We start from the raw sequence: 12,738 nt of genomic DNA on the forward strand, positions 1-12,738 counted from the left end.
GGCAGACCAACACGGCTACCTATCTGTAAGGGAAAGCAAGGTTGCAGTGGCAAATCCTACCTCAATTCGCTGGACCTTACAATCTTCACGTGCATACAAAGTGTATGCTTACAGTTTTCCTGCATGCAGTTGGGGCTGTGCAGGGCCCCATACCACTCTTGTGTTCCCTTTGTATATGTATAGAGATTGTACAGACAGTCTAGTGCAGTGTTCCTCAACCTTGGGTTCCTCATATTTATTAGACTACATCTCCCATCATCCCTGACTATTGGCTAAGTTACCTGGGGATGCTGAGAGCTGTAGCCCAACATCTGAGGACCCAAAGCTGAAGAACACTAGTCTAGTGAACATATGTAGGTCAGCGAGGGGCTCATCACCATGAGCCCACTTCTCCCCACATGCATTCACTAGATGCATGTTCGATTTTTTGGAGTGCTTATCTGTGTCCTCATTTATTTTGGATGTCCATTTTGTCCTACCCTGGTGTTTGATGCTCCCCCACCCCACCCCCTTCTGTTTGGGGTTTTTTCCCCCCCAGAAGCTGGAAAATATCCCAATATATCCTGGAAGGCATTTATCAGTGACAGCAGGGATGGAAACAAAACTCATTGTTCCCAAAGGCAGGCTTTGTTCAGAAGAGACACCCCCCCTTCTCATTTGTTTTCCACTCACCCACATGTATCTCATTTGAAGGGCTGAGGAAAACCTTTAGATTGCAATTGAATAATGACCACCAAACCAGGAAAGAGGTGGGGAGAAAAGAGGAAGGAACTGCAGGTGCTCCAGAGAAAAAGAGAGAGAGATTTATTTCAGGCCTGATAATCCTTCGTCCAAGCCACATTTGCAATGGCAACTTCCACCAAATGCAGGTGTGAGGGACCTTTGGCCTCCAGATGTTGCTGACGTACAACTACCACCCCTGCCCATTGGCACTGCTTGCCAGCATTGATGGAAGCTGTAGTTCAGCAACATCTGGAGGGCCAAAGGTTCCTCACACCTACACTACAGCAACTCTTATAGAATAGGTTATCCACTTGATAGAAATTGCTGTTCAAAACATGCCTTCCAGGGAAAGAATTATTCTGAAATACGTTAGACCTGAAATATTCTTTAAGCCCCATGACTTTCTTCCTCATCTCCCCCTCACCCCCAAAGTTGAATGGCATTTATTAGGAAATCAACTCCACTAAATGCATTGGGACTTATTTCTTTATCTATCTATCTATCAGTTATAAGTTTTTTTATACAATGCTTCAAACATATTTCCAGCTTTGTTTACCAAAAGAAAATAATGCAATAAAATGTGAGTAACAAAGGTACAATAAGGGCAGTGAAATCCTTATTAGTTCCTCAAGAACTAATGGAGTTGGGTGAGGTACAGCATAATAATAAAAACTCCGAAACCTTAAATACAAAAAAACAGTTCTAAAAAGCAACATTAAAACCATCTATATCAAGGGTCAGCAACCTAAGGCCCATGGGCTGGAAGTGGCTCGTGGAGGTCGTTTGACCGGCCCATGAGCCGCCCCCAAACCAAGCCGCTCACTCGTGCGCTGTGCTAAACCGGCACAGCGCAGCGCGGGGACTCGCTTCCGCGGTGCTGAAAATCGTGTCAGCGCACCCACAGGTGCTGAAAATCATGGGCGGGCGTGCTCACACACACACGTGATCCAGCCCGTGGAGAGATCTCCGCAGGACTGATCCGGCCCAGGCAAGATAAACCTTGCTGACCCCTGATCTATATGAAACTTAGTAGAAACCAAAACTCTACCAGCAGCACACAATTGCAGCTTAGAGCAGCCTGCATCAACCTGGTGCCCTCCAGATGCATTGGGTGGTGCGGAAGACAACTCATGTATATATAAAAGAGCACGTAACTTTAGGCCAGGGGTCTGCAACCTTTAAGACAAAAAGAGCCACTTACACCCGTTTCCGAAGGAAAAAAAAAAACTGGGAGCCGCAAAACCGTTGCGACATTTAAAACAAATATAACACTGCATTTTATTTTTAAAAATCCGATTTAAATTTTAAAAAATCTGATTTAGATAAAAAAATCTGATTTAAATAAAAAAAATCCATTTATTATTATTATTTTTAAAAAAATCATTCATTTTTATCCACCCTGGGGGCCACTACCAGGTCACAGCCTGATCCAAGGTGGGTTGCAACAGCATACAAATATTTGATTTGTTGTTGTTGTTTTAAAAAAATGAGTCCTCAACTGCACACTTGTGTTAAATGTTTATCCCATGTCTAATTGAAGACTGCTGGCTTTTACAATAATCTTAGTGTCTTTTACCCTTAATATTCCAGACCAGAGGCTATGCTCACCTCTTCCAACCTCCTCTCTTGCTAAATAAAGCACAGAATTGCACCAGAGAAGCCTGTGATGTTTGTGCTGACTTGCATACAGGTGGCTGTAGTAGTTCATAGTGTTCAAACATTTTTAGGGGAGTTCCCTGCCCCCTTAATGACAATGGCGATAGATTTTGCACATGAACACAGATCCAAGTTAGGACTCCTCTCTTCCACGCCAAAAGGTGCTTTGTCAAGGCTCCCCTAACACACACTCAGGACAGAGGAAAAACTGCAACCTTTTGGGGCGTCCCGGCCTTGTTCCGGGGTGAGAGAGATGCGCGCCCACGAGAGCGCGGTCTGAGGCTGCGAGCGGAACCAGGAGCGAAGGAGGCAGTGGCAGGGAAACAGGCGCCACTTCCTCGACCATTTTAAAAAAAGAGGGCTTCCCCCCTCGCCCTCGCCCGCCACCCGCCGCCCCTGGCCCAGCCCGCAGCTGCCTACCTCGTCGTCACCTCGACGCAGCAGCCAGCAGCAGCTCCACGCCAGCAGCAGCAGCCACACCTCCGGAGGGAAACTGCTGCTGTCTGCTGCTGCGCCTGCGCTGGCAGAAACGAGGCACAACGCATGAGCAGAGCAGCACAGCAGCAGCGCCCTCAGCCTCCGGAGGGCGGGCTGCCAGCCAGCTGGAGGGCGGCCGCTGCCGCTGGCCAGCTGGAGAAGTGGACAGGTGTATCCGCCCCGGAGCCCCGGAGCCGCGGCAAAGGTGTAAAAGAGCCGCGGGTTGCTGACCCCTGCTTTAGGCAGTGCCCTAGAAACAGTCCTCCTTGCTTCAGATGGCTAAACCATGTCCATCAACCCATCAGCGGATATCACTGGTGGCATCAACTGATGGTTGGGAAGGCAGGGTTAAATCTCATACTGACTGCACACACCTTTTCCCAGGACAGAACAGGCTCCTGCAGCCAAAGCAGCAAGATTTAATCCCCACTCATCAGCTGATGATCAGGGGTTAAATCCTGCACAGTTTTAAGCAGTCCAGCAATCTGGTTTGAGCCTCTGATTTTCAGAAGAGAGGAGGGGGCTGCCTGAAAGCCCTTTATCTTGAGCGGGGGAGCTGCAGGTAGCTGTTTGTTACAAGCACCATGTGCAGGATTGATGCCCTCTGCTCTCAAATGATAGAACCACTGATAGAAAATTGGCCACCACCAACTGGGGATGACAGGAGTTGTAGTCCAAAATATATTTTGAGGGCCCCTGGATGGGGAAGGCTGCCTTAAAGCATGCTGCATGGGGCACAGGAATGTGATGTTAAGAAACAAAGCATTGCAAGTAATCATTTAGTTGTACTTAGGACAATAAGCCCAACAAAATGTTCAATGCAATCTGATGTCTTCTTTGATGGCCTGTTCAATAAAATGAGGTGATGGGATATGGTTCTATCAGGACATGTAGCCCTTTGGCAGATTTACGCAGAGGTAATCATCACAATAGGGACGCAGGTGGCACTGTGGTCTAAACCACAGAGCCTACGGCTTACCAATCAAGCTCAGTGGTTCGAATCCCCGCGATGGGGTGAGCTCCTGTTGTTCGTTCCCAACTCTTGCCAACCTAGCAGTTCGAAAGCATGTCAAAGTGCAAGTAGATAAATAGGTACCGCAGTGGCGGGAAGGTAAACAGCGTTTCCGTGCGCTGCTCTGGTTCGCCAGAAGCGGCTTAGTCATGCTGGCTACATGACTCGGATGCTGTCTGCGGACAAACGCCGGCTCCCTCGGCCAGTAAAGCGAGATGAGCACCGCAAACCCAGAGTCGTCCGCAACTGGACTTAACAATCAGGGGTCCCTTTACCTTTACCTAATCATCACAATAGCTCTTAAGAGGGGCATGCACTGTCATATTGGTTCTTCTCGCAGCTGTCTGACAGCCAATTATGAAGAGTAATCCAATTCCTTGTTGACATCTTCCTCTGTTGCAGGAACGTAGGAAGCTACCTTCTTGCGCTAGGCCAGACTGTTTGTCCATTGATTCCAGTATTTCCTCTGGCTAGCAGCATCCCATGCCACCTGGTCTTTGCCCCTCCCAACCCCCTCCAATCCTGGAGATGTGAGGGACTGGACAAAGCATGTGCTCTACCACCAAGCGGTTGCCCCTCCCATAGCATGACCCTTTAAGAACCGCCATGTGATGACAAAGCATGAAGAGATGGCTTCAGATGGAAGGACAGGGAGTTTACCAGGGCTGGTTCCTATTAGTCAGCTTTTAAAGACATCCAAGTCAGTGGCAGTCAGCACCTCTCATGGCAGCGAATTCCATGAAGAAGACTGGGGGGGGGGGGAGAGACACAACTACAATTATTCTCATTTGTTTTTGGTTTACTTGTATTTCATTGTTCTGCTCAGTATTCTAAAGAAAAGTTATTATGAAGAGCCAAACCGCTCATGCAATGATTTTATTCAGTTCCCTTTTCTTTCTTTCTATTTTTAACTTGCCATTTTCTTTTGAGTTCTGCTGTTTGTTTTTCTTTTATTTTCTATTTCAGTGCAATACCCAAGTCACTGGCTTGGTTTAATACTATATAAGGTTAAGTGGTGGAAATGGGAACCTGTTTTGAAGCATAGAGAGAGCATTAGTTTTCTGTGGTGATCCAGGGGTAGCCCAAGATGTTTTGTTGCTTTAGGTGAGGAGCAGGACTTCATCTTTCGCTCCCACATTCCACGTACAGAATTCAACTGGACTGGCTGCTAACAGAACACACCAGGCTTAGGCAAACTCGGCCGTCCAGATGTTTTGGGACTACAACTCCCATCATCCCTAGCTAACAGGACCAGTGGTCAGGGATGATGAGAGTTGTAGTCCCACCCAAAACATCTGGAGGGCCGAGTTTACCTATGCCTGGAATACATCCTCTGCCACTAGCTACTAGCTTAGGCCAGGTGCAGGGCAAGCTAGCTTAAGCAATAGGAAGAAATTATCTGGGCTGCTGCCCCAGCATCTGATGACACCACCTAACTTTACCTAATGGTAGGGCTGGTCCTGTCCATAGGTTTATTTATACTACCTGATTTCCCCCCAAAAAATCTAGAGTAACTGGGAATTAGACAACATAATCCTTATTTTTTGGAAGCAAGTCCCACCTGCATTCAGTGAGGCTTACTTCCTAATAAGTGTCTTAGGAATGCAGCCTTAATCATGATGTTTCTTTAAGCACTTTGCATCGTTATCCAGTTAAAAGTTTTTTGGGATAGTAACCATGGTGGTCTGTTGCAGCGAAAGCAACCAGCCTGCGGCATCAAAGATGATGGTGTTGTTGTTCTTATTTATTCAATTTGTATATCACCTTTCATCCACAGATCTCAGGGTAGGTTGCAACATAAAAGTACAATATAAAAGTACAAAATACATGATAAAAATCAAGAAGAAAAAGAAACCTGAACCAGTAATGCCCCCTCCCACAAACACATTTATCTGTTATTTTCAGTTACCTCCTATTTTGAGTGGCCAGATATCACTGTGCTTATTCATTTAAGCTTTATACAGTATATAGAATTGTCCAGAGTGCACTTTAGTGTTTCCTGTCCATTTGATGCTATTGTTTACATTTTCTTTCCTCTGAATCCATGTAGACATATATATTCCAGTCTACAAAGGCTGATGCCGTAACACATAAAGTGCCAGAAGGTTCCTTTTTACTTGCTAAAGACTGCCCCCCCCATGTTGTTGTTGTTTTTTTGCACTTAAAATTTAAGTGGAGGAGGAGGAGGAGGAGGAAGATTGCCAGTGCCACTTATCACTATTGGCTCCCAGTAAAGGGAAAGACGAGGCAGTGAGGAGCCCATTGCAGGCACAGCAGCTGAGCCAATCTGACGCACCTGCTTCTGCGCCCACACTGAGCTGCCCACTGTCTACCTCCCCCACTTGGGTAAGTGGTAGAGGTAAGTGGCATTGGGTAGGCAACTCTGCCCTACTTTCCCTGCCAGCTGCTCCTGCTTGTACAGATGACAGCCAGTCATCTTGAGGCACAGCCTTGCTCTGTGGAGGCTGTTTTCTAATCTAACACAAGGGTTGGCCAACCAGCATTGTGCAAATCTGACCTCAGACAGTCCCAGGGAAGGGGCTATAACTGGGTTGCAGTTGCAGTGAGTTTGCTTCCACAGTGGTTTAACTGTTCACAGTTAAATTACACTTCCCTTTCTATTCTGCTTGACTTTCAAGGATATAGCAACATCCTGAAGGAACAAGGCAGGGACGTTTCATAGGGTTATAAGAGGAAATCCGGTCTCTTGGAAAGTAGAGAAAATATACCATTAAATGCTTTCATCATGTAGAGTGCCCCCTGGAGCGGCTGCTTCTGTGGACCTTCCGCCATCCCCTGAGGCCATCTATAGCTCCTGCTGGCTTTTTACTCAAGAGGGAAGAGACTGGAACATGGATTGTTACGTCAGCTGCTAAGGATAGAAAGACTCTGGCATACATAATCTATTTCTAAGTACATTCTAATCATCATTGTGAACCTATCAAGGCTGAAAAGCAGGATATTATTTAATCAGCTGTCGGTGTTCTTAAATGGTTGTTCAGCTCCAAGGAAAGTTAAAGTTGGGTGTTGTTTGTGGGCTGGTGTTTTCATTAGCATTGGCAAGTTCATCGTCAATGAACTCAGAACATCCTTCCCTTTCCCTTCTCCTTGAGGATTTATCAGCCAGTAGCAGCGGCACATGAGAAAATGGGAGAAGCGAGCTCTGTCTCTTCTCGCCTATCTCTCTGGAACTTGAAAGGTTTGATGGTCCATGAGAGATGTAGCACTGCTGTCATTGCTACTCAGGAGCGGAATAGACAGAGATCCCTTGCTCTTACTCCCTGGATGCCTCTGCTAATTCTAGCTGTTGAGTCTTGAGGGGAGAGGGGAGTTTGGGAATTGGGAAGCATTGGTGTAGGAGATTAAGGAAATCTGAGCCAGAGGAAAAATTAAGGGATTTGAAAAGTCCACATTTTCTTTGACACCTGCATGATGAGCCCCCAAAGCTCATACCCACACCTGAATACAATGAGCTCCCCTGACTTCTCCAGCTCCAAATTCTCACCCACTGCATGTGTTTCTCCCTCTCCCGCTACACAGATATGAACGCTTGGAAGAGCAGCTGAATGACCTGACGGAGCTCCACCAGAATGAGATGACCAATCTCAAACAGGAGCTGGCCAGCATGGAGGAGAAGGTGGCTTACCAGTCCTATGAGAGGGCCAGAGACATTCAGGTATGGGAATGCATAGGGATGCTTGTACAGCTGGCCTATTTATTTATTCTTTCCACATATTCAGTCTCCCTCCCAAAAACATAGAACGGCTTACATATAAATACAAATCCTAGGTATACTATACAGGCAGAGCTCAGGACCAGACCTGCAACACTAGAACTGTGGTATATCCCTTCAGATCATTCTCTGAGCATGGATGTTTGGCACTGATAAGACCAGAGAACTGAAAAGATGCAGGAGGAGAGGAATGTGACTTGCATCTGAAGAACTGAGAATTTGTCTATGGATCTTAGCTTTAGATTGCTAGTCTGCAATCCGTTCCCTCTTGTCCCTAGATCGTAGAAGAGCTCAAGCTCAGTAGATGTGCCACAGCTTTCATAGGAACCTTGGAATCTGCCATGTAATAAGTCACACTGTATGTCCATCTAGGCTAGTTATTGTTTGCTCCAACTCATAGCCCTTCTCCAGGATCTCAGAAGAGAGGATCTTTCACTTCATCAGCTTCCTGGACATGTCTGGGATTGAAGCTGGTACTCTCAGCATGCAGTGCAGATGCTCTAACACAGCTGCGATACCTCATCCCTCAACTAAGCTAACACTGGTCCTTTTTCTCTTTCCCCTGCAGGAGGCTGTGGAATCCTGCCTGACTCGTGTCACCAAGCTGGAACTTCAGCAGCAGCAGCAACAGGTAGTGCAGCTGGAAGGGGTGGAGAATGCCAATGCCCGGGCCCTGCTAGGCAAATTCATCAACGTCATATTGGCCTTGATGGCTGTGCTGCTGGTCTTTGTCTCCACCATTGCCAGTTTCATCACGCCCTTGATGAAGACCCGCATGCGTCTCCTGAGCACCACTCTGCTAGTGGTTTTTCTCTTCCTCCTCTGGAAGCACTGGGACTCCATCACTTATCTTCTGGAACACGTGCTGCTCCCTAGCTGATTCTCCTGGCAGCCAGGTATCGGGGCTGCAGGGTGTTTCGGGTTTTTTTCATGTAGAGAGAGAGAGAGAGAACGAGGAGACCTTCCAACTCAGTTCCTTTGTCTATACAGAGTATGTAATCCTCACTCGCTCTTCCCCTGCACAGCCAACTTTATTCACGTCCAACACCATCTCTCAGCCGTAGGGAGTGCAGCTGCATCTGAGCTTGTGAGAGGCTGAACAAGTCACTCCTCCAGGATGCCTTTGCAAGGGATGATGGGAAAGCAAATGAAGTCTGGAAGAATCTTTAGCTGCAATACCTTAGCCTTTTCTTTCAAAGCAAACAAAGGAAGTGAGGGCGATTGCAAAGCTTTGTGTGTAGAGCTGCAGAACGCCAGTCTTCAGAAAGCGGTGGGGTTTTTTTTGCGGGGTGTTTTTCTGCCTGAGAAGGATGATAAAAGGCTTATTTCTACATATGAAGACAACGGTTCAACACTGAAGATGAACTTTTTTCTTTCTCTTAAAACTGATGCCCCTTAGAAACATGCACAGAATTCATGGAGCAGAATGATGTACATATCACACCAGTTTATCCAAGTCACATGGCTACTTTACTTTCCATTCCCGCAGAACAGCTGATGTGCCAGGAGCACACCTGGGCAACTTTCTTATGATGGACTTGATGTGATTATGGATTTGGCTGGGTTGTTTCACCTGTTCGGTTTTGCCCAGTGGAGACAAGATCAAAGGGGGGCGGGGGAAGAATCTACCAATCTGATGCAAGTTCAGCATTTTTGGTTGGCTTTGTTTTATTTATTTATTTTTGCTTTTGTTTGATATCTTCAGGGACTACATGAGAAATTCTGACAGTGCACCTGCGAATCTTACAATCTTTGCAAATGTGTGTGTGTGTGTGTGTGTGTGTGTGTGTGTGTTAATTTATTGATTTACAGATGGGCTCATTTTTTCTAAATCGAGTATTGTGTGAAAATTCAGCTGCCTTCACATCTCCTGTGTACCTAGAGAAAATAGAACATGGTTTTAAAATGGTTGAATAGTCCATGCAAAATTAGTGAGTCTCTATTTGAATTTGGCAATGCTTCATCAAATTTCACCAGTAGAAATTTTGCTCATTACTTGCTCCAAGAGACAATCCTCCATCTTCATATTGAAGCGATTCTATTAATAGTACAGTACTGTATTGTAGTTTCTTTAAAGCAGACAGAGAAGCAGCCATTGTATGCAGTATCAGGCCCTTAGTGGAGGTTTCCTCACCAAAGAAGAAAAAGCAACTAACTGATCACTTCTGCAATGTTTATTTCAACTGATCTATCCACACCTGCTATTGCCTGAAGCATTTTATTTTACAGCAAAACTGTATGGCACGTTTTAAAGCACATTTTAAAAGGTTTAAGACGAAATGATCTGGGTGAGGAGTTTAATTAATATAATATTCGCAAAAATATAATTGCTGTTTCTGGCAAAAGAGAAGCTTATTGTAAGTTGAATTCAGGGAAGCTGTAAGTCATGGGTAGAGACGCTCTCCCTCCCCAAGGTAAACTGTCAGCACCTGCATGCCAACTCTAGTTGGGCCTGCACTTACCCCCCACGTTTGCACCCACTTGCCCTCTGTCAATCCCCCATTTACCCCACACTTCCTCTCTTTCATCCACACTCCCCCTACATATGTAGACTGTCCATTCTCTCTTGCTCCCTTTTCTCTCCTCTCTTACCCTGCCCTCCTTCCACGAAAAAAATCTATGGGGGAGGACAGAGAGAGTAGGATTTAAGCCTTCACTCCCCAGTTGTCACCTCCCCAAAATACCCCCACATGGCAATTAGGCTTTGGGGAGGGGGAAGTCTCAATTGCATGTGGATGTAATGTTTTAAAAAAAACTTCTAAGACTATTTGAAAAATAATGGGGGTGGGGAAAGATGAGGCTGTAGGCTGGATTCAAAAGTGCTGCAGATGATGCCCCCTCCCCAATGCAGTAAAGATAGCGTGTAAGCAGTAGACCAGAATCGAGGTTTTCAGTACAAAACTCAAGCTTGATTTATATGTGTCGCAAAGTGAAGTGACAGAGTCTTAAGGTGGTGGAATGGCCTCTTCTCAATTCAGTGTCATGGGTGGTGTGTCTTAAGTGTAGGGTTATATTTTTGATTGCTTGTTTATGTTAAAAACAACATTCCTGAAAGCAGAAACTCAGGATAGCAGACAGGAGGCTGTCTAGAAGAGGCCCCCTTCTATGTCTTGCTAGGTTTCTGCTTGCAAGAGTCGTTTTTACATAGGGTTTTCAAAAACATGATTCACCTGCAGCCTGAGTTATACAATCTGCTGTACTTCGCAGGACTTCACCACCTCATTCTGTTGCATGTGTAAATTTAGCCTTAGATGTGATTAAGGTCAAGCTTGCGCAAGTTTTGCTTCGGTGAGAACTTTGGGCGGATGCCAAACGGTTTTGTAGAAAGAGAAAAGGAATGTGTTTCGTTACGACACAATATCTGATATCTTCTGATATTGCTCAAACCCATGAGGATATGCACTTTATGATGCTTTCATCTACGGCCAATGGCTGTGCTGTAAGATCTTAGGATCCAAGAGCTGTCAATTACAGTACAGGACAAGAAGAGAGAATTTCGGCAGGTCAGCTCCCACCCCAGTGACACTACAACAAGAAAAGCTTCATCTGCTGAAATTTTCCTCCTTATGACTGTTAAATGCAAAATGGCCTGGCAGAGTGGTTATCTACTCCCTTTATTCTGGTTCTGCCTGCAGATCTGCTCATTATTACATGAAACATTTATTATTTATTTATTTTTTGCTTCTCTGTTTGAGGATACTGTCCACAAGGCATAATCATAGTCTAGGTGACAGGTTTTCCAACCCAAGCACCTGATCTTGGCTCTTGAGAGGCTACATGTTACTTTCCCTGGCACCTAAAATGGAATGGTGGCTTGAGGCATAACCTCTGGAATGTATCCCCCCTCTTTGCTAAGGAAGCCTCTGATGTCAAAATTCCATCAAATGTAAGTTAACATTTGTGATCGGCCTTTAATAACCCCAGGAGATGTGAAGGCTCTCAACTTTTCTTGTATACATGTATTTATTTTGTATATTTTTCATGAGTCAGAAAATCAACTTGCCTTCCCTTCCCAGTTATAGGAGGAGCTGGTTTTCTAGTGCAGTGTGCATGGATAATTTATTTAATGATGTCAGGATGAATGTTGTATGAGTTGGAAAAGAGTGTTCAATAACAAACAAAAACCTGTTCCAGAATATAAAATGAAACAGATTTTGGCCAAAATCCACAGTGATAAGTGTAACTGAGGTGCAGGATTTGTGCTTTCATCTTTAGTTCTGACCTTGCACTATTCCTGACCCAGCCCCTGTCACCAAGTAATGAATAAGAGATGCATCTTGCTGCAGCAGGTTAGTCTTGCAGTGGAGAGCTAAAGGGGATACTGTTGTGCACAGCTTCTAAAACATATAAATGGGGCTAGATGAGGGTTCCCATGCAGGCTTTGCAGAGCAAGAGGAGACCATAGTCAGCTAGGATTTTTGTTATCCTTGATTGTTTTTATTACTGGCCTATTTATGCTCATGGGTTACACACACACACACACACACACACACACACACACACACACCCTTGTGTTTTGATGTAATCAATTGAATAGTCCTTGCGAACATTGACTGGTGTAAGAACAGCTGGGTGACATTTTCCCATGCTTGTTTGCACCAGAAGCAAACAATTGCAATAGTCCTTTGTGGCCTTAGAATCATGACTGCATGATTTATTTACTGATCTAAATTCAACTTACGTAGTATCTTTGCCCCACCCCTCCTGCCTTATCGAGAATAGGTGTGGCATGTGGCCACATACTGTGTTTTCATTGGAAGCCTAAATCAAAATTAATGCCATTGGTCATGCCTATCGTATCCATATAAATGTAATGGATTGGTTAAAGCAGCATTTGACACTTGATAGGGTGATGCTGTCACTTGCAGCGCTGCCCGAGCAGAAGGAGGGCTTGATTTATCCAACGAACTTGTGACTGGAAAATTGTGGTTGGCATTTTCACATGATTGTTGCAATCATATAGTTTGGCATGAAAGGTGTTCCTTGTGAATTGGGTGCTAGTGGTTCCATAAGGTTTTAGAGTGCTAAGTTTCTAGCCCTCGTGACAGGCTTGAATCGGCAAGGTTTGTGGTCTTCTGTCACAGAGGGCACCCAAGCCCGCTCCATGGCATAACCCTCTTCTTATACTGTTTGACTG

General features: G+C 45.3%; 1 protein-coding gene across 12 annotated transcripts in view; it reads left to right on the plus strand.

Annotated features, from left to right (window-relative positions):
* TMCC2 (transmembrane and coiled-coil domain family 2) overlaps nucleotides 1-10,209 on the plus strand; it is a 93,294-nt gene extending 83,085 nt beyond the window's left edge. For all 12 annotated transcript variants that reach the window (XM_033152802.1, XM_033152803.1, XM_033152804.1 and 9 more), the window contains 2 exons: nucleotides 7,409-7,544; nucleotides 8,170-10,209. In XM_033152802.1, coding sequence (XP_033008693.1) covers nucleotides 7,409-7,544; nucleotides 8,170-8,481 — 448 coding nt within the window. In that variant the 3' untranslated portion in view covers nucleotides 8,482-10,209. The remainder of the gene's footprint in view (nucleotides 1-7,408; nucleotides 7,545-8,169) is intronic.
* Nucleotides 10,210-12,738: the final 2,529 nt, after the last annotated feature.

Source organism: Lacerta agilis, chromosome 6 (assembly GCF_009819535.1).
Source record: "Lacerta agilis isolate rLacAgi1 chromosome 6, rLacAgi1.pri, whole genome shotgun sequence".
NCBI lineage: Eukaryota > Metazoa > Chordata > Lepidosauria > Squamata > Lacertidae > Lacerta > Lacerta agilis.